Below are 22,137 nucleotides of genomic sequence, written 5' to 3'. Positions count from 1 at the left end.
TATAGTAAGGAATAGTCGCAGATGTCTGGGAAGTTAAGATAACTGCTGTCTAGAACCAAGCCACTCTGTGTTTAATTTTTTTTTTTTTTTTTTACTTAAATATAGTGTACTTCTACTTGGTAGCTGAAATCAAGTATTTCACAAATCAATGCCAGAAATAATATTTTTTAAAAAAAAACATAATGGAAAGAAACAATGTTTTCACAACTCTGAATTTTATTTGACTGAAATGATTTTACTGTTTTCTTAATTTACCTATTATTTAGTCTTACACTTACATAAATGCAATAAATCAGAGAGTGGCAAAAGAATTACTGAAATCCATGTGTAGAATTCTCAGTTCTGAAAATTTCTCATTTTAAAAATTAAAATTAAATCTATAACTTCAAAGCCTGCAGAAACAGTGGGAAGTCTCATTTAAGGTTTTAGGGTCCTAGAGTAGTGTAATTCAAGCCAGTTATTATTATTATTATAAATTTAATAATAAATGAAAGGATGCATAAAAGGTTAAATTTTTATGCAATAAATAGTATTAAATATATCCCCTAAATCTATTTAGGAGACATGTTACTCATTATATTATGCATTGTGTATTACAGAAGTCTAACTACCTAGAAGGCTAAAATATTCTGAAACAGAAGAAATACAATCAAACTGACCAAAGCTGCTGTAGAACCTTGGATTCTCCATTCTGTTCCTTCCAGGATCCCCAGGAAGATGCCCACAATTCTTCTACTAAATAAGACCATGCCATCTATTCTCTAAATTCCCCAGCCTGAACCAGATGTTTCAAGCTTTGCAACTCCTGCATTCCTTCCCAGTTTCCCCAAAATCCACCCTGAGATTCTCCAACAGCCATCTACTAACAGAAAAGACGAGCTACAGCTGAAAAGACATCAGGAAGATACGGCTGTCTTCCATTTAACCAAACTTAAATGATAAGAGTCACCTGTGGCAATGATCAAAACCAGATTTTGATTAGAACCTGTATTTTTTTTTAAATGCCATAGGCAATTCTGATGCATGTAGACTGAGGACCACACACCTAAAGAACCAACAGGCCCCCATGTCTTACTTTAATTTTTTAAATAATTGTCACTCATCTTGAGTTCATCATCTCTCTAAATAATCTTTCACTGGAATTTGTTTATCTTCTACAACTACAGTCTCTTCAAGTTACAAGTATCGCTACATTACCATTGGGTCAGACTGGCCCATCCAGTGGCAGCCAACCTGGCTTCCCATCCTCAACAGCTGCTCTAACCACCTGGGAAGCTTCGAGGCAAGGCCGGCTTTATCCTGTCTCTTCATACAGGCCTGATAACGTTAACCTTCTCACAGTCAGCCCAGGACACAGGACCAGCCCGCGTTCTCTGCCGCAGATCTGCTCCCTCGTATGGGACTGGGATGAGGGTGGGGAACCTCCTTGGGAAATATTTGTCTACAATAACAGAAAAAATTATTTGCTTAAATTATTTTTTGCAACTCCACTTTTGGGAATTGTCTGAGGAAATGGGACAAATTTGAAATTATCTTCAGTGAAATCAGATCATTTGTTTTGGGGGAGTCATTTTGAATTCTGGAACTCATGAGTCAGTACCAAAGTTGTATTCAGTAGAGTTTCTTCTAGGGTATGGTTTACAGTGATTTGGGTTTTACTGATCACTATTAATGTGGGAAGCCTCAGAGTGACATTGTAATGTCTCAACCCGGCTAGGCTGCACTCCATTTCCCAGAATGCTCTTGCCCTGTATTTCTGGTGAGTGCGAGTCACAAAGACTCTTCTGCCAGGTGACTGATAGCAGCACAGCTCTCTGAGGGATGCAATAGTTTCCTGCTACCTTCTAATATCTCTTCTTTGTTTAAAAAGCAAACATTATTTGAATACCTACTCTGTGCTGAGCACAGTGGCAGGCGCTTTGTGAACTAATCCTTACAAAGGCATCATCTCCTGACTGATTCTAAACACAAGAACTTAATTTTAGGGAGTTTACAGATCCTGATCAAGAAACAAACACCTGAGAGTGACGTCTTCAAGGCTGTTCTCCTTTTTTCTTATTTTTCCCCCTACTTCCCACACTAAACTAAAGTATGTTCTCCTTTGTAGTTTTTTTGTATTGTTTTCTTTCCAGCTATTGTTTTCCTTGAAGATTAAACCAAAATACTAGTTATTTGCTGATTCCAACAATCATTCAAAACATAGAGTTCTGGCAGATACATAACTTGATTCAAAATTTCCACCAGTATCCTCATCAGTAGCTATCTTTTCACAGTTGGCCATTTTATTTCAAGGATCCAAATGACAGACCTTTTCATGTTTTTCTTAGACCTATGGGTTTCTCACATTAGTCACTGTCGTAAACATCTTTCCTACTTCCTTCAAAACATTTATGCTGGTCAAAAGCATTTCTTCCAACATTGCTTCATCTCCATGATTTTCTACTAAAGGACCACGTGTCTAACTCACATTTCAGTTAAGCTTTCGTCAAAGTTGCTGGGCTTTGCTCTGAGTAAAGGTAACTCATTTGTACGCTGGCAGCAGACCTCAGGCGAAATGTCTACTCACTCTCCCCAGCTGCAAGCACAAGATTGACGAGCTGACCTTGAGAGAGCTAGGCGGCTGTAAACGGAAACATGTTGCAACACGTCCTGCTATGATTACTCCTCCTCTGCTTTTACAAAGTACATCAGAAAGCAGTATCATTATTTGAGTCACACCTGGTAACTTGACACCTGCTGACACCTCTCTACTGTTTACTTGCAATGTCTCAATTTTCCACCCTTCTAAAGGACTTAGTGTCATCTGAAAGCTTGGCACTTTCACTATGTGCCCAGGGCTGGAGATCACTGATAAAAATGTTAAATAGAACCCATCTTAATTCCACTCTCTACATAATGCTCACTATTTAAAGGACTCACTCAAAGAAGTGCCTGTTTCCCTCTACCCTTTGTTCTTCTGTCTAAACTACTTCCTTCTCTTTGACAAAACTCATCCCTTCCAATTCCACAGTGTGTCTTAGCCGTTACAGCTAAGGGGAGGGGAGGGGAGGACTGGCAAAGTCTTTTTGAATGTTTAAATAAATCCTGTCTACCGGATGTCAGCATGCTTGGTTCACCTAAAACTATTCCAGAACCAGCTTCAGAGCCAGGCTTGTCACTAAACAGCTGTGTGACTATGGGCAGAGTCCCCTTATCTGTGTGTTTCTCAGTTTCTTCATCTGTAAAATAAAGCACCTGGTCTCTGTGATCTGTTGATATGTGGGGTTTCATATTTAGATATAAAACTCTGCCATTCTGTTCTGTCTTGATAGAAGGCAAAGGAATCTTTCTCAAATAGGCTCTTTAAGATTTGAATGATGTCTTTTTTGGCCTACAAGACACTTGGTACCCTTACTGTGCAGGAACCTTTCATGGGTAATCAGAGAGGAGACAGATATTGTGAGCAATAAACAGGAAATCTGAATAATTTGAGCCATGGCTCTGCAACAGAAAGTTGACAAGGAGATACAATCCAGGAGTCTGGAGTGATCTTTACATAGAAATGAAGTTTTCAAATGAGCACTTAAGGGAAGTTACACTCTCACACTCAGCTCAACCACCTACAGTCTCTTACAGGCAGCTCAAGTGTTAAGACAGCTGGATGCTGAATGACATAAAACCAACTGGGTCAATGAAGAGGTATGGGTTGACCCAAGTACTGAGATGCACTTCAAGTTATACAGAAAGTGCAAGTATCAGCAGTCAGGACCTGAATACCCACAGGGTCAGACAGGTCACATGAAGCTGTAAATGTTGCTGACTGTAACTCCCTAGGGAGTGGAGAACTAGGACCAGTTCGACAGCACATGCCTCTCTGCAAGGCATCCCAATTCACTTCTTTGAAAAACGATCCTGCCTGAAGACCAGAATCAGCCCTCATAGTACTAGTTTATAATCTCTGATCTTACTGGTAGGTCAGCCCTCTGGATTTCTTTGCTGACTTTTTAATAGAACTAAACTCACTGTTACTCTGATAAAGCCGGTGAACAGAGGCAAGAATACATGTGTTTCTCTGGCAAAGAAATGTAAAAGACTCCACTTATGTGAGTCTAAATCTCCACTTGTTAAGGGAAAAACTTCTGTTATTTAAAAAACAGTTCTTTCTCAGGGACCAGCTACAGTGCCCACTTTACAGAGTTCTAGGGAGGACTGAAAAAGATTAAAATCTGAGATACTTCACATAGGACCCTGCACATAAATGTTAGCTGCTGCCATGACTACTACTGTTACATTATATCTGGTGATGGAACCAACTACATTTTTCCACAGAACCACACAGAACTATAATATCCTCAGGCTGGGAAGGTTCCGAGGTTTGGGATTCTTGTGCTTTCTAGATTCTGCTGCTGCTCAGACACTGTGAGTTTCTTTAACGTGTGGGATATAGCACATTTGAGACTTCCCTCCTCTCTCCCCACCCACTCCACAGCAACTCAATGTCCCAATGCTGATATTCAGGAAAACGGTACAGCAAAGAACTCCAAAACATCTATTTTTACACCTCCTCCAACCTCAAGATTTTTTTTAAAAAAGGATTTTTTTAAATGTTCTTTGTTTTGAAATTAACACACCATCCTCAATCCCACCCATTATAATGACACCCCTACAATCTTAAGAATCCTTTATGGGGAAGCAGATGTCTCTTAAAAATTTACAAGGCACAGCCTGCATGCCTCGACGTGACAGAGCACCTCTTCACATAGCTTCTGTTGTTTATTCCCCCTCTTCACCCCTTTGTGAAAGGTAAACACTACAACATGGCATCATATTATACCCAAGCTTTAGAAAAAGTAGACACTGAAGATTTTAACTCATGCTCTATTACAAACCTTTATTATTTTATGGATTGAACTGTGAAATCTTTCTCTATCCTACAATGTAACACTAATAAAGAACAATTTGGAATCAATGAATGAGTGAAGAAATGACTGAATGTATCTTTGAAAATCAAGGAATTCACAAAGGATAAAAATCAGTACCTCTACTTAAGAAATTTTTTCAAAATAGTTCAACAGAAACACATTATTTTTGTTTGCTTTCGAGAAAAGTTCCTAATAGATCAAATACTAATAAACACATTAACTGTATGATTTAAATACGTAATAATAAAATTATCACTTTAAAGGCCAAAGTTTCTTTGCGGTATACTTATCCAAAATGTTAGGGACCAGAAATATTTAGGATTTCGGATTTTGAAATATTTGCATTATATACTTACCCAGGAGAGAATCTCTCAACCAAAAGTCAGAATTCCTATACGCTTCAATGAGCATGTCCTTTGAGCATCGTGTCGACCCTCAGAAAGTTTTAAATTTTGGTGCATTATGGATTTTGAATTTTTGAGTTAGGGATACTCAATCTGTTTGTTTTTTTTTTTTTTGGTAAACTTTGCTTATCTAATGGTTAAAATATACATATAAGCATACCTTGCTTTATAAAGAGTCTCAAACATCTCAGATGCATTAAAGAATACAAACATTACATGAAGACTCCTTTTGAAATATGAATAATGCCTCTGATTTATTTCCTTTTGAAGTTTTGAGTTTCGTCTTCATTATAGGGCACCTACAATAAATAGGAAGTTATGCCAAGTGATATTACAAAGGAACACTGATTTCTTTCACTACTTGTTTTCCCTAAAGGGAAAGAATATCAGAGAAACAGCTAAGATTATGTTTACAGCTAAGTTAACTTCATCTTATTTGTCTATACTTCACGTTCTAGTAGCAGTAGTTTGCCTCAATAGCTACTACCTAACTGCGTGTCTTTCAAACCATATCTTTTTCTTTTTTTTTTTTTGTTTTTTTTTTGTTTTTTTTGTTTTTGAGATGGAGTTCCGCTCTTGTTACCCAGGCTGGAGTGCAATGGCGCGATCTCGGCTCACCGCAACCTCCGCCTCCTGGGTTCAGGCAATTCTCCTGCCTCAGCCTCCTGAGCAGCTGGGATTACAGGCACGCGCCACCGTGCCCAGCTAATTTTTTGTAATTTTAGTAGAGACGGGGTTTCACCATGTTGACCAGGATGGTCTCGATCTGTTGACCTCGTGATCCACCCGCCTCGGCCTCCCAAAGTGCTGCGATTTCAGGCTTGAGCCACCGTGCCCGGCCACCATATCTTTTTCTTAAGAGCAAAGAAACAAGAAGCAACACCTCTTCATGGATTTGGACAACTTGTACAATGAAGAAGGTACCTACTGTATAGTTTTAATTTAATTAATACAAGTATAAACTTTCTTTTTTTTGAGACGGAGTTTCGCTCTTGTTACCCAGGCTGGAGTGCAATGGCCCGATCTCGGCTCACCGCAAGGTCCGCCTCCTGGGTTCAGGCAATTCTCCTGCCTCAGCCTCCCAAGCACCTGGGATTACAGGCACGTGCCACCATGGCCAGCTAAATTTTTGTATTTTTAGTAGAGACAGGGTTTCAACATGTTGACCAGGATGGTCTCGATCTCTTGACCTTGTGATCCACCGGCGTCAGCTCCCAAAGTGCTGGGATTACAGGCGTGAGCCACGGCGCCCGGCGTATAAACTTTCTTAAGAGTCATCTTCTTCACAGTAAAACATAAGAAAAGCCTTGCTGAGGATCAAGACAAGCTAATCCCATCAGCTTCCCTGAAAGAAAGCAAACTGACTATACCACCTTCCCAATTCCTGTGAGGATTTCCCAGTGAGTCAGGTCCAGGGGTAATAATGGTTACCAGGGCTGCATTTCTATTTTCTTATTTGCAAAGACAGTGCAAATTTTATTTCTGTTCCCCTGGGGGTATTTTAAATTTGCTTTTTCTCTTTGATCACACCCATAACAGTAGCCTGAAGTCAGTACAGCCACCGATATTTAAGAGTAAATCACAAGGTAACAACAAAACAAGCAGAGGTGAATGAACAGAGATGGATGTATAAGGAACAGGAGGCTGTCCTGGGAAGGGCTGGTTACTTAATGTGCAGAGTCTAGTACAAAATGAAAATGCAGGGTATACTGTTCAAAATCCAAAAATTTCAGGATGGCAACAGCAGAGCACTAAACCAACTACGGGGCACTTCTGAGCACGGGGTACCGGGCAACTAACCGCACAGGTCACAGACCCATGAAGCTGGCCCTGGTCCCAGGAGACATATGCCCTGGGTTTCACCAAAGCAATGGCATAGCCGTCCCCTGGAAGTAAACAGGGTCAGCAGTGTAGACTAAGACAAATTCAAACCAATCTCTAGTAAATCAAATACGCGGAAATGAAGTCAAAGCTGCTTGAGATATAGCTGTGTGGTGCTGTACCTCACCATCATCTTATTGCAGACAGCCATCTTCTCTCATCACATTGTACATTACATTAACCACACAGAATGTTTGAGATTAGATCACAAGATCAACTGCATCTTAAAATTTCTAAAATATCTGGCAGAAATAATTCCATTCTCAATAACCAACATAAAGAGAACAATTTCCCATTCACTAGCTGGCGCTGGCCAGGAGAAGAATTTGCTATTCTCAGCAAAGTGTATTCTTCACAGGGAATTCATGCTGAATCTTAAGACTTGAAGGGAGTCCCTGTATCCCAGCCCACGGGTAAACTTTAAATATCCATTAAAATGACATTTCAAAATAATACAAGAACTAAAAGAACTGGCGGAACAAAATAAAGGGTGTTGTAAAAGGCAATGGAAATACTACCGTAATCAGAGCGTTTAAAAGAGACACCTTAAATACTGGTTGTACAACTAACTTGTTTACAACAGCACACAAGGCAGATTGCAGGAGTCTAAGGGGGAAAAGTATTGGTATTTACAAGAAAGGAAAGGTGAAGAAAGCTATTGTAAGGTCACTGGAACTACCTCCTGAAACCTAGTTTAAGCACACACAGGCACATACCAAAACACCATTTTAACCCTTATGAAGATACAGAGCTTCGCCTAGTCTGGGTTTCATATGCCATAGGCCCAAATGTGTAACTGGAAAAAGGGGATTCCCATCATTGTCCAAAAATGCATTAACCTAACTCCCTTGTCACTTACTTCACTCACAAAAATGCACTTACCCTCCTTCTGGTGCCTAAATAGCACAACTTTAAATGTGGGCATGTATTCTCTGTTGAAAGACAACTCTTCCAGTTAGTTTTTCCCAGACAGGAACTATCTTTAACATTTAAGAATGCTCCATGCAAGCCCATACAGAGATAAAGTATTTTAGAAATCCTCCTAGTGATAACTGCTAGGCAGTTTTTCCTGGCTGGCTAGAATACAGCCTGGGAGCCCAGGACTTTGGAAGAACTGGGAGATGTATGATAGACCACTGATCCTAAGAGTAGGGGATGCCCGTAATGGTTGAGAAGCACAGAAAACAGAGGTAGCACCCACCAGTAGAACAGGTCCTGTGGACCTGATGTCTCCGCCAGATGTACGAGAGTATACTAAAATCTTCCTTGGCAAATGGAGCGACTGACTATTGGCTATAGCAGTAGTTGCACTCTGTTAATTCTGTAGAGTGCTCATCATTAATAGGATGGATAGCCCCACCCGAACAGGGAAGCTACTAAGATGTCCTGGAAAAGGAAGTAATGTTATCTGACCTCATTAGGACAATTAGAAGCTCCTGTGCACTGTGCAAACGTAACAGTCAACAGCGAGTAATGCAAAGACAAACATGTTTTGGTTAAAAAAAAAAAAAAAAAAAAAGGCCGGGTATGGTGGCTCACGCCTATAATCCCAGCACTTTGGGAGGCCGAGGCGGGTGGATCACGAGGTCAAGAGATCGAGACCATCCTGGTCAACATGGTGAAACCCCGTCTCTACTAAAAATACAAAAATTAGCTGGGCATGGTGGTGCGCGCCTGTAATCCCAGCTACTTGGGAGGCTGAGGTAGAATAATTGCTTGAACCCAGAAGACGGAGGTTGCGGTGAGCCGAGATCGCGCCATTGCACTCCAGCCTGGGTAACAAGAGTTCCATCTCAAAAAAAAAAAAAAAAAACCTCACAATTTAAAATTTTAGAAACCATGCATGCACTCAGCAACTTAGAAGTTTATAGCTTAAATTTACTCTTCACATTACACACAGAAAGAAACAACCAGTATTAGCCGTTCTAAAAATATATCAAAAAGTAAAGAGCACTATAACATAAAGAAGAATTTACATCAACGAATGGATCAAACAGCCAGTTAACATCAAATGGCAGTAACCCTAAATTTAAATGGACTAAATCCCCCAATCAAAAGACACAGCCAAAACCCAAAGGCATGTTACATCTAGACCTGTTTCACATGCAAGGATACACAAAGACTCAAAACAAAGGGATGGAGAAAGATTTACCAACCAAATGGAGAGCAAAAATAAATAAATAAATAAATAAAAAGCAGGAGTTGCAATTCTCATATCGGATAAAATAGATTTTAAAGCAACAAAGATATAGTGGTAAAAGGTTCAATGCAACAACAAGAGCTAATGATCCTAACACCCAGATACATAGAGACTTAGATTCAATGAGACAGAAAATTAAGAAGGATATCAAGGACACGAACTCAGATCTGGAACAAGTAAACTTAATAAATATTTATAGAGCTCTCCACTTCAAATACACAAAATATACATTCTTGTCAATACCACATCACACCTACTCATAAGTTTAAATGAAACATTGATTGGCCATTATTAATACCCTTTTTTTTTTTTTTTTTTTTTTCAGAATAAAGCAATATTTCCATTCACCCTCCCTCTTTCTCTTCCTCTTTCTTCCTCTCCTTTACTCATTTTTTTTTTCTTTCCTTCTCTCAAAAAAAAAGGAAAAAAAAATCCCAGCACTTTGGGAGGCCGAGGCGGGTGGATCACAAGGTCAAGAGATCGAGACCATCCTGGTCAACATGGTGAAACCCCGCCTCTACTAAAAATACAAAAATTAGCTGGGCACGGTGGCGCGTGCCTGTAGTCCCAGCTACTCAGGAGGCTGAGGCAGGAGAATTGCCTGAACCCAGGAGGCGGAGGTTGCGGTGAGCCAAGATCGCGCCATTGCACTCCAGCTTGGGTAAGAAGGGTGAAACTCCGTCTCAAAAAAAAGAAATCAACTTGTAAACCTCTAGATCCAGGTCGGCAATGTCTCTATCATTGCTTGATTTCCTTCCTTCCCTCCCTTCCTTCCCTCCCTCCCTTCCTCCTTCCCTCCCTTCCTGCCTTCCTCCCTTCCTCAAAAAAAAAAAAAAAAATTTACGCTTCAAAAATTACCTTTTCTTTTAAAAGTTTTCTCCTTAGTATTGAAGAAATTAAAGAGGGACTTCCTTGCTTGAGAAAGACTTGGAAAAACCCCAGGCCTAAACTAAAAGCAGTGATCTTGGCTGGCAATCTTCTGGCGTTCCTGGCTATTATTAAGTACCCTTCTGTTTGAATAAGAATTTCTCCACCTCTCATAAGCCATCTTTTTTCTTTCCGTGTCCAGAAAAATGTGAAAACCATGTGTTTATAATGAGCCTGTTGCTATGCAAATCATTAAAACACATTACAAAAATCTTTCCTTTGAGTCAGGAGAACATGCTGGGGAAGACAGAAAAGCTGGCAAAAAGGAATCTGAGAAGCAAAGCAAAATGGAAAAAATTACAGTGGTCTCATCCCTTGAGTCATTTTAGCCAACGGGGGGAAAGCTAACATTTTCGAAGCCCCAAGGTCATATATCTTACAGTTTGGAGTGGGGTTAACGAACTCGGTGGTTCTTAATCTCTTTAAATCCTATGGTTTCATGACTCATCCCCCCATCTGTCTAGAGAGCATGTCCTTTTCACTAGCTTAATCACTTCTATGACAATATCAAGGGATTTCTTCTTTTTTCCTTTTATTTGTAACCCCCCACCCCCGCTGGTGTATTTTCCTTTTACTATCTTTCATTTTCTCATTCAATTAACACCTTAAAGTAGGGCCCGAGTTATCTATTTCTTATCCAACACAATCATAGCGTCTTGGCAGATTTCCCTCACTTATGAAGAGACTTGCTCCTCAAAAGTCATATCTAGCAGATGAGACACAGTATGTCAAATTAATGTCAAAAAGCAGTGCTTCCTAATTTTCTAATTTAAACCAATTTGGACTTGATAATTTTAACAAAGTCAATCACTTTATTAAACAATTGTCAATCAATGTCATTCTCATTCTCACATTTTTGTTGTGTTGTTCTGAATATATTATTGACCTAAAAATTTCCATGGGTAGAATTCTCTGGGGACAATAAATTAAGTAAATAGCTTTTAAATATATCCTCCTTTTACTCCTATATATGTCTTGATATACATATATATACACATATACATATACACACACACACACACACACACACACACACACACACACAGGTTCACATACACACACACACAGGTTCACATACACAGCAAAAAAAAAAAAAGAAGAAGAAGAAGAAAGAAAGAAAAACCAACCAGAGTACTGATCTAGACTCTCTGTCTTTGTTCAAAGAAATGGCTGGTCATGACTAATGTTATAGAACCTGTTCTCAAACAGAAGTAGCCAAACCATTGCAAACATGTGTTGGGTGAAAACAAGTTTGGTTGGCTCGAGACAAAGGCTTATTTTTTCAGCACAGATGGTTGAATGGTTGCCTCCTCCAACGGGCTGCCCGAAAATGAAAGACAGATTTCTATTTCTAATCTATGCAAATATCTTACTCTGCAGGGCATCACAAAGACTAACTGTTTCGTGTCAGACACTGCAGATCCCAGGTGCTCTTAGAGATGCCAAAGCCCATCTCCACCTGAGATGCCTGGTAACTGGGATAACAGCGGATGACTGGAGAGTTAGTCATTAACCCGATCCTAATGAATGTTGTTGGGGCCTTCTGTGAAACATTCCTCTGGAATCCTGCCCCACCACCACTGCTTCCCCTTGGCTGAGCTGCCTGGAAGGCAATTTCAATATTCGGTTGGGAACTCAGATGCTGCTAAAACCTCCCAAGAAGGCTGAGATTCCCAAAGGCTCTTAAGCACTGTAGCATTCTTCACTTGTGTTCAGCTCATGTGTCCATCTCCAACACCACACTGAGAAAACTCGAGCATTTTAAAATGTTATTCTGTCCAAACCAGGTTTCCTTTATCCGTAAGCCTATAACCTATGGCATGTCTCGCTGAATCACACCTGATCGTGGTTGGTGGCCCTCAACCTTCCCAAATATATGTAATTCCTTTTTTCCTTTCTTCCTATCAACTTTTCTTTCAACTCTTACAACTTTTTTTTTCTCATATTCCTCTATCGTCCCAGCTTTTTAATCTTTTAGTCACTCTGACACACCTTGGCACGTTCCAGTTTTAGGGCCCCTTGGGGACAACAAAAATTTCTGCAATGCTGCAAACATACACACTCAGGCACAGACAAAATGCTGCATGTTAAGCCAGCTCCTAACCTGCAACATTCTTTGCCGTGAAGAGTTGGTTAGACCTGAAATCTACATAATTTAGTTCCAGTGTTTAAATCTTAAAGTATCTTTCAATGTTTAAAAATTTTTGTTAGTTTTTCTGATCAAATGTCAGTAACACAGTTTGCTTCAAAATTCTGTATTGGAAAACAATTCTTTCCTTATTAATCTTTATCTGAAATAAACCAAGCTAACTAAGCAAAAATAAATTCTAAAGGAAAAAAGAAAAGTCCTTCCTATATCCCACACTTAGTAACGACCGCTACCTCAACTTTTACTCTATACTCCCCCCCTCTTTGAAATTTAAATACCTTTTGTTTTAGTCTATGAATGCAACTATTGACAGTCAAACAATGCAGCATTAAGTTTACTTCCCTGGAAAATCTAAAACTGTAAAGAGTTTTACAGTTTAACTGATTCATTGATTCCTGAGGCTGGACAAGTATCAGAAACACCAGAGTAGTTCTATTTGTTTTAAATAATAACATCCTCTTGATTCTCAGCCCTAAACTTACACCCAGAATTCTGGTACGGCTCTAGAATCATATTTATAATAAGAGTTTCAGGTGACTATCATACAGCAGGCCCTGGTCTGTTTAAGAACCACGGATCTATTCCAACATCCTACCCAATATGGCAGCTCTCTCTACAGGATAGGTTACCTGGTCCACGCGACAACATTCACAGAGACCAGCGCTCTCACCCTTTTGGAAGTGTTGTTCCATTTTTAGATGGCTCAGTTATTAGAAACTGTATTCCTACATTGAGCCAAAAAGTCAAATTCTTAAGCTCCTTGGACTTCACTTATTGCAGACCCTAATTTTAGGCCATAGCTGACACAGAATGCCCCCTCTTACAAGAGTCTGTAAGTATCTAAAGCTAGCTACTATCATGCCCTTGTGAGACTTAATTTTTCTAAGCTTAAACAACCTTTTTCTTTTAACTTCATAGAACATAATTGAGTCCTTCTTTATTTCAACTGCTCTTTCTCACCAATAGGCCTTACAGGATAGATCTGTCTAGATTAATAATACTTCCTTTTTCTTGTAAGTGAAGTAAGTAAAAATACTACATTTTCTTCTTCTTTTTTTTTTGAGTCCGAGTTTCGCTCTTGTTACCCAGGCTAGAGTGCAGTGGCGCGATCTCGGCTCACCGCGACCTCCGCCTCCCGGGTTCAAGCAATTCTCCTGCCTCAGCCTCCTGAGTAGCTGGGATTACAGGCACGTGCCACCATGCCCAGCTAATTTTTTGTATTTTTAGTAGAGACGGGGTTTCACCATGTTGACCAGTGTGGTCTTGATCTCTTGACCTCGTGATCCACCCGCCTCAGCCTCCCAAAGTGCTGGGATTACAGGCGTGAGCCACCGCGCCCGGCACATTTTCTTCATTTTGTAACTTTTTTAAAAAATGCACTAGTTTCTAGTCTATGTTTCACCCTCATCACTCATTATCTTGCACTTAATGGCCGAGAGCCAAGAATCAGCAAGTATTTATTAACTTAATGCTGTGTTCCTAGCACCGTGTAAGGTACTCGGAGGATTCAAAAGCCAACAGAAATCATCACACTTTGAGGAGTTAATCATTTCTTGTACAGGAAGAGCTTGTATATGTGAATGAACTTGAAACCAGGGAATAATGGTATGCAACAGAGTGCTCTAAATGCCTATCACATGGAAGACTGAACACTAGGTTGTTTTTGGATCGGGGTGTAAACTAACTCTTGGCCTCTGTTTGCAAATATGCATCTGTTTACAATAGCTTTTGATTAAAAAAATAAAAGAGAAAGAAAATGAAAAAAGAAGACACAAGGTGGCTCATGCCTGTAATCCCAGCACTTGTGAGAGGCCAAGATAGAAGGATCACTTGAGGCCAGGAGTTCAAGACCAGCCTGGAAAATACAGAGAGACTTCATCTTTACAAAGAAAAAAAAAATTAGCCAGGCTTGGTGACACATGCCTGTAGTGCCAGCTACTCAGGAGGCTGAGGCAGGAGGATTACGGGAGTCCAGAAGTTTGTGGCTGCAGTGAGCTATGACTGTACCACTGCACTCCAGTGTGGGTGACAGAGCAAGACTGTGTCTCACCAAAAAAAAAAGGAAAAAAAAAATACATAAACCAAATTAAAGAAAGAAAGCAGAGGCTGGGCATAGTGGCTCATGCCTGTAATCCTATCACTTTAGAGGCCAAGGCAGACAGATCATTTGAGGTCAGGAGTTTGAGACCAGCCTGGCCAACATGGTGAAAACCTATCTCTATTAAAGATACAAAAAGTAGCTGGGCATGGTGGCATGCGCCTTTAATTCCAGCCACTCCAGAGGCTGAGACATAAGAATCACTTGAACTTGGGAGGTGGAGGCTGCAGTGAGCCAAGATCATGCCATTGCACTCCAGCCTATGTGACAGAGCAAAACTCTGTCTCAAAAAAAAAAAAAAGTAATGAAAGAAAGCAGAATATTGCCTTAAAATGTACTTAAAAATTTCAAGTGCATCCTTATATCAGAAATTTAAAATCTAAAAACTACATAAAAATGAGGTAGAATGCTCTTCCTTCTTGTAGGCATGTCCCCGGCATTGCCTCCCAAGCATTCAGGATGACGAGGTCCGAGTAAAAGGCAAAAAGTCGAGGGTTTATGTGATTCCTTTTCCTACCAGAAATATCCATTCGATGAGGAGACTGTCCAAGTATTTTAATGGAAAACTCTTACCAATAAATGAACTATACCAACACCAAAAGAACGCACTTATTCCATTCACTGAGCATGCTTTATGAACTTACACAAATCCCTCACTTTACAGATGAGAGGGGGAAACATCGCTTCAAAGGCAGCACGAGATTTCTCCGAGATAAAGCAGACACTGAGTAGCTGGGTGGGGCCAATACCTGGTTCTCCACTCTACTGCTGGCTTCTTGTCCCCTTTTATTTAGTAGGGACAATCATCAAACCTTTTGATCTCTTAACAATTTCCTCCTTAACTTTACTCCCACCTTTAGTTAAATTTCCAGACTTCAAATCCAAAGTCTGATGATGGTACATTTTGTGTGGGGATATTTTTAGGAAAAGGATGGACAAAACAGAATTAGGTCGTTTCGTTTTTTGGTTTTTTTTTTTTTTTTTTGAGACAGGGTCTCACTGTGTTGCCCAGGCTGGAGTACAGTGGCATGATCACAGCTCAACGCAGCCTTGAACTTCTGGGCTCAAGTGATCATCCCACCTCAGCATCCCGAGTAGCTGCAACTGAAGGTACAAGATACCATGCCCAGCTGGTTTTTGTATTTTTTTTTCTTTTTGTAGGGACAGGGTCTTGCTATGCTGCCCAGGCTGACCTCAAACTCCTTGCCTCAATCTACCCTCTCACCTCAGCTTCCCAAACTGTTGAGAGTACAGGCATGAGCCACCACGCCTGGCCAGGTAATTAATTTTTTTTATTAAATTCTTGCATGCCTATTTTACCCACAGTCTAAAGACGAAAATCTACCTGGTTCAGGATCCCTACTGCCCTACCAGCGTTACAGAAAACTGCTGCGGTTATCTACATGGATTCAACCAAAACTCTAAAGCTGCAAAGCAATGAATAAACAATCCCCAACTATTTTACCCTCTTCCCCAGCACACACCTACACCCACACCCACACACCCCTAAGTCAACCAGCTCATCTACTTCATTGGAAGCCTCACAGTTAGTCAACACCCTTATATGGAACACAGGGGGAAATGCACCTACCTTGTGGCCTCTTGCTGAAGCCATGACACATTTGGCACATAGAACATGACTCCAAAGAAAAGCAGAGGCTCATTAGCGAATTTGTCCAGATGTTTCTTCAGAGGTTTCTCCAGCTCCACCCATCGCGCTTGCTGGCTCTTGCTGAGAAACCACAGGCCAAAGTAGTGCGTCTAGATAAAAGGGTAAAATAACATCAGTTCATGCTCACCACAAGCATCCCAAAGCTACACAAGAAACAAGACTCCAGCATGCTGCATCACACCTGGGGTTCCCCAGCCTATATACAAGATCCAGCTGGCCGGGCGCGGTGGCTCAAGCCTGTAATTCCAGCACTTTGGGTGGCCGAGGCGGGTGGATCACCAGGTCAAGAGATCGAGACCATCCTGGTCAACATGGTGAAACCCCATCTCTACTAAAAATACAAAAATTTAGCTGGGCATGGTGGCGCGTGCCTGTAATCCCAGCTCCTCAGGAGGCTGAGGCAGGAGAATTGCCTGAACCCAGGAGACGGAGGTTGCGGTGAGCCGAGATCGCGCCATTGCACCCCAGCCTGGGTAACAAGAGCGAAACTCCGTCTCAAAAAAAAAGAGAAAAAAGAAACCACAACCACACACTACTTAACGTACATGGAGCATCCAGATGCAGTATCCCTACTCATTACTACTATTTGTGCTTGTAGATGCCAATGTGCCCATGTGAGGTAAGAGGAGTCGCACAGGGAAGGGCCAGTGCTGACTCTTCCGCTAACATCTGAAGGCTGCCTTTACTGTGTGCCTCCTGTATGCTTCATGATCTCACATGGAGCACACTGGCAAAGGCCAACATTGCTCTTGCACCTGCTGCAAAGTAACTTATTACTCAATTCCTAAGACAAAACTGCCTGCCAGCTGAAAGCTTCTGCACTATAGAGTATTTTCACACAGTACCAGATTGTAACTGAGAATTTATTCACTCTTTTCATGTGCTTTAAAAAGTATCATCCTCTTCCACTTTATTATACACGAACTGCAGCAAATCTCCCCCCATATCAGGCTTTGAGAGAGGAAGGATTGCCTCTTCACAGCTGCTGCAGGAGCCCCTGGTGGCTGTTCTTGGCAGATTATGGTGGGATTTGATAGATGAAAGTGAGATTTTCACCCTTAGACTTGAAGCCTAAACCAGTTTCGTTTTGAACAACATGCTAAATGATTAAAACACGTACTTCCATGCACTCAATCCCATCTTTTATATTAATTCATACTAGGATTTCAGGATTAGCACAATAATCACCAAAAAATAGATCTCTGCTTTTGAAGATTCTTTTATATTTCAATTACAGCCTAGAATGGTTTACAGCACACCTGGAAATCTGCCTTCAAAAGAATGTTTTCATTCCATGTTTAATTTCCAAAGGCATTCTTATGCCGATGTTTCCACTCCAGCTGGCTGCCCCCTCAACTCTGCCACAGATCAATCCCTGCCACAACCCCGCCAACATTTCTAATGAAGCTTTAACTCTGACTTTACTAGAAAACCAGACGTGCCCTTGCCTACATAAAGCTGCAGACCCAGATGCTTTAAAGGATATTTTAAATGGATCCACTTTGTGATGGGGGTAACGGTTTGACAAGCTTTCCCCCATGATGTTCCAAATGACAAGTTCAGACCAGAAATCCGTGCATTTCTTGAGGAACAAAATGTCAACAGCCAGAGCCAAGGTTATATTTCTATCAGCTTAGACAAACTAACTTGGATAAATTCTGACCCTATTATTAATTTCCTAGCTCCAGTGAGTCAATTAATTGTTCCAACCTGAGTGACGACAAGAAGAAATAAAATGTGGCTGAAGAGAAAGAAAACAGACTTCGAAGTCAGTCCATCTCCCAGCTTTTGCACTCACTGTCTCAGTAACTTTACACAAGTCATTGAACCTTCTACACCCTCAGAGTTTTCTCTTCTGTAAAATGGGGATGATGGTTACAACTCTCACCCACAGGCTCTGAGAGGTGTAAATGAGATCACAGCTGTCAATCACCTGCATGGCACATGGTAAGTCACTCATTCATAAGCGGTACCTTCTCCTGCTGCTGCGGCTTCACGACTACTGCTCCTGTTACCACTGCCACCACCATCATCATCAAAAAAATGAAAGCAGGCAAACCTCACGAATCTTTCTCATCAGCACTACTGACATCTCTATGAACCAGAGAATTAGAAAACAGGGGTTTATCTGGGAGTCAGTGAGAAAGAGCAGGCAAAGGTAGAAGCTGGGACATCTACAAATAACAAATATTAAAAAGATGTAAGGAAAAAAAAATCCCAAAGCTACACTTCCACTAAGATTTTGAGGATCTCATGAAAGGTGATAATGGGACACTGGAACATCACTCTGATGCCATCTTCTGAGATCTATGATGTAGATTAAGCTAACATTAACATGAAGTCTTCCGGGTATTCAGTTCAAGCAACTTGTCTGAAGAGGGTCCAAAGTAGTTCTGCATTATACTGAATTCCTTTATGGAACACAGGGCCATATGAGGGTATTCCACCGTATTTTGAAGCCTAGGATTGAGTCTCCATATAATAAATTAGGTAATATATGTAATTAATGTGCTATGCAGCAATTATTAAAGTTGGAAAAGAGCCCTTTTTATAAGCATGAGTGGAGCAACAGCGGGCAAGCTTCACATTTGCTTAACAGGCTAACGATGATTTATTATCTTTCACTAGAAGTAGTTTTGACATTTAGGAGATACTTTTATGGTCAATATTTCATTCAAATTAGTAATATTCAAATTATAGAGGACCATAGTAACTGCATAAATGTTCTACAATCGATTTTGAAAAACACTTAAAAATTTTATTGCTTCTATGCCTTGAAAGCTTCTATTTTAAATTTCCTTCTCTCATTCTCATCCATCCAGATCATTAAACCAGACCTGACTTCCACCCCAGAAAACACTCAGAGAAAGAATACTCCATGGAGCACACACACACAAACATGCATGTGCATGCATACAACATAAAACATACACAAAATTCATACTACAGATGCACACACACACACACTCCTGTGCATAAATACATATGCACACGAGGAGAATGATGAGGTACAAGAGAAATGATAGTAAGGCAATAATCTTGAACCACAGCTCTAAATAACAAAGCAAACCACTTCTAAAGAAAAAACCTAACTCATGACATAAATTTTTCATTGCCGTGGTATGGCATCTTCCAAAGGACACAGAATATTTCAGGGTGACTCACCAAGTAATTATCCAATGAAATAATTACATAACTACTCAAGAAATGGGGTTTCCAGTGTGTGGGCAAAATTGGGGGAGGCAGGTAATCTGGACAACAGAGTCTGTACCTATTCACAGCCAGCATGTCCTACCTTTAGAAGTGTGAAATTCAGTTCTCTAGCAGGAAGAAAAGTCCATTTATGAGATCCCCATCCCCACATTGACTTTTGAAGCTATGCCCAATGTAACTTTTCCATTCCCATCCTACTCCTCTTGTTCTTCCTCCAGCTATTTCCCTACTCTGGAGTAGAAAGACTGCCTCAAAAGTACAATACAGCACACATTTATTCTCCTACATCTATACAGTGCCTCACAGGAAACAGAATCAGAGCCTAAGGTCTCGTTTCAACTAGCATGTGCACCAATCAACTTCCTGTATATTATCCAAGGAACTATTAATTCCATCAAGCCCAGCTGAGACCCCACCAGGCTGGCTCCTGGCTGACTTGCCAATTTACACTCTAGCTCAATTTTGGAAGCTGAGCTTAGCTGCTAAACATTGCCACATGTGGAAGAAAGCGTGGTGGATGACTACAAACAGAAACCTTCTTCATGACACCAAGAGAATCCCATCATACTACCTGAGAAAATGCCTGAGATATTTGTTCTGTTTATATCTCAGGCACCAAATGTAAGCCAGACTCATTTAATCCTTATGAAACCTCCTCTGGGTGAGGTATGAATCTCATTTTATTGCTCTAGTTTTCTTAAGAAAACTAGAAGACACAGCTCTGGTGCCATGAGTCCTGCAATAAGACTACTGCAATGATGAGAAAAGAAGCCAGGAGAACCAGTCCTCAAGGACAGGAACCACATCTCTGAAGCAACGACAAAAAATGCACTACAATGAAACCAAGTAGGGAAAGCCACACTAAAATGTCATTTTTATGTGAGCAGCTTCCTCATTTGTTTGGTTTGGGGTATTGCATTTTAACACAGGAAACATACATTTAAGCATATACTAAAAATTCTGCTAGTTTTCCAATGGCAGATTGATGTGTGGATACTACAGTGTCAAAATGGCCATCTTTTGATATTATGAAAAGATTCTAGAGATTCTCTGAAAAGATTCAAAGGAGTTTTGAGGGCAGGGGGCATATGGGAACTCTCTGTACCTTCTGCCCAATCCTGCTGTGAACGTAAAACTGCTCTAAGGAAAGTCTATGAAAAAATAGTTGGGTATGGTTTTGATTTGTCTATTTATTTGTAAAGAGATGGGATAATCCCTCACATTAGCTATTAAAAGGAAAATATTTTTTGAGGGTTTTGTTTTTCCAGTTTTATGAACAATGGCACAGACTTTAATGCTATTTGTAAGAGGTTCAGATGCAGTCTTGGCAATTACTAAGGATTAAAGCCATGATCTTATCTCAAGAATTTTGAAGTTACTCATCCAGAAGCAAAAGTTTAAAATGCCTTGCATGAAGTATTTTAGCATTAAGGAACAGGGTGCCTGTCTTACCCAGTCTTTCAGCTGTAAATTAAAGAACAGTTGCTGGGCTTCCACATCAGATATATGAATTACATGTGACACAGGCACAAACAGCTTACAGATACTTCAAAAGATGACCATAAGCAGACTCTGAAATAGCACTTCATGCAATTACATTCCAATGGCTTTGGAAAAGAAGCCACTATACATCAGCTGGATAACGGGAGAAAAGAACTTGTGTGTAATCAACCTCTACTCTGGGTAGGTCTGAGATTTCTATAACCGACACGTCTATAATTAACAACTGCACCCTCTTCATTTTCCTAGCCAATGGCTTTATGAAAGCACAGGAAAAGAAACTGCAGAGTAACGCAGACCCAAGAAGCAAGTCCTATAGCCAAGAAAAACCACTCTTCGGCGACTGTACAACTCACCTAGAATATATAGAAAGATGAAGACATACAAGTCTAGACTGGTGAATATTTCACCTACAATCTCTATACCTAGAAAATGGAGATGCTGGTGCCATTACTGACGTTTAGCTAATAATGTTTCACAATATAATTTTTACAAAGACAGAAAGCAATACAAAACTTAGATGAGAGATCTCCCCCAGCAGTCTACTCTTCAGTTGACTCTTAATCAGCATTGATTATTTTAATTCTTTGCAGATATACATATATATAGACGTGATTACACAAGCTATAAAATACAGCAGAAATCCACTATTATCTGCCAGGACACGAGGTGTTCCATTTAATCAAGTACCCCCCTCCCCCCGCCCCGCCAAGCCCCACAGAAATTATCAATTGCCAAAAAGATTAGCATGAAATCAAACCACAGAAACATTCTTCATGTAAGTAACCTTTTCCGTGATAACCGGAAATGCATGTTAAGTTTCTTATCTTTATAATTTGCAGTCGTTATGAAAATAGCAAAATGTGGACAATTTCTACTATAGTGATAGCTTTGGGTAAAATAGCTTTTAGTATAGATCAAAAGACAAATTTGCAAAAGAAAAAAGGAATAAACTAGAGAATAAGGACTTACTCTTTTAAAGGACTATAGTTTGGTTTTATAAAAATTTTTTTACGCTCTTTTAAAAACTAAGGCTCTTAGTCTTACCCTTAGGAGACAGCCGAGCGTTATGAAAGTCATCATTCTCCAAAGCACTGGATTTCCCAACAGCAGTTATCCACCTCAAATAGAGTTTATTACTAAGGTAAGCAGCTCTCTACCTTAAATAGTGAAGAGTACCTCAGGTGCCTTT

At 40.3% G+C, this 22,137-nt stretch overlaps 1 protein-coding gene across 3 annotated transcripts in view; it reads right to left on the bottom strand.

Moving 5' to 3' along the window:
* PTPN14 (protein tyrosine phosphatase non-receptor type 14) overlaps positions 1–22,137 on the bottom strand; it is a 198,260-nt gene that overhangs the window by 85,476 nt on the left and 90,647 nt on the right. For all 3 annotated transcript variants that reach the window (XM_002760523.7, XM_035281339.3, XM_035281338.3), the window contains one exon: positions 16,152–16,321. In XM_002760523.7, coding sequence (XP_002760569.1) covers positions 16,152–16,321 — 170 coding nt within the window. The remainder of the gene's footprint in view (positions 1–16,151; positions 16,322–22,137) is intronic.

The sequence above is a fragment of the Callithrix jacchus genome, chromosome 19, assembly GCF_049354715.1.
Source record: "Callithrix jacchus isolate 240 chromosome 19, calJac240_pri, whole genome shotgun sequence".
Classification (NCBI taxonomy): domain Eukaryota; kingdom Metazoa; phylum Chordata; class Mammalia; order Primates; family Cebidae; genus Callithrix; species Callithrix jacchus.
This window is presented reverse-complemented; position numbering and strand designations above follow the sequence as displayed.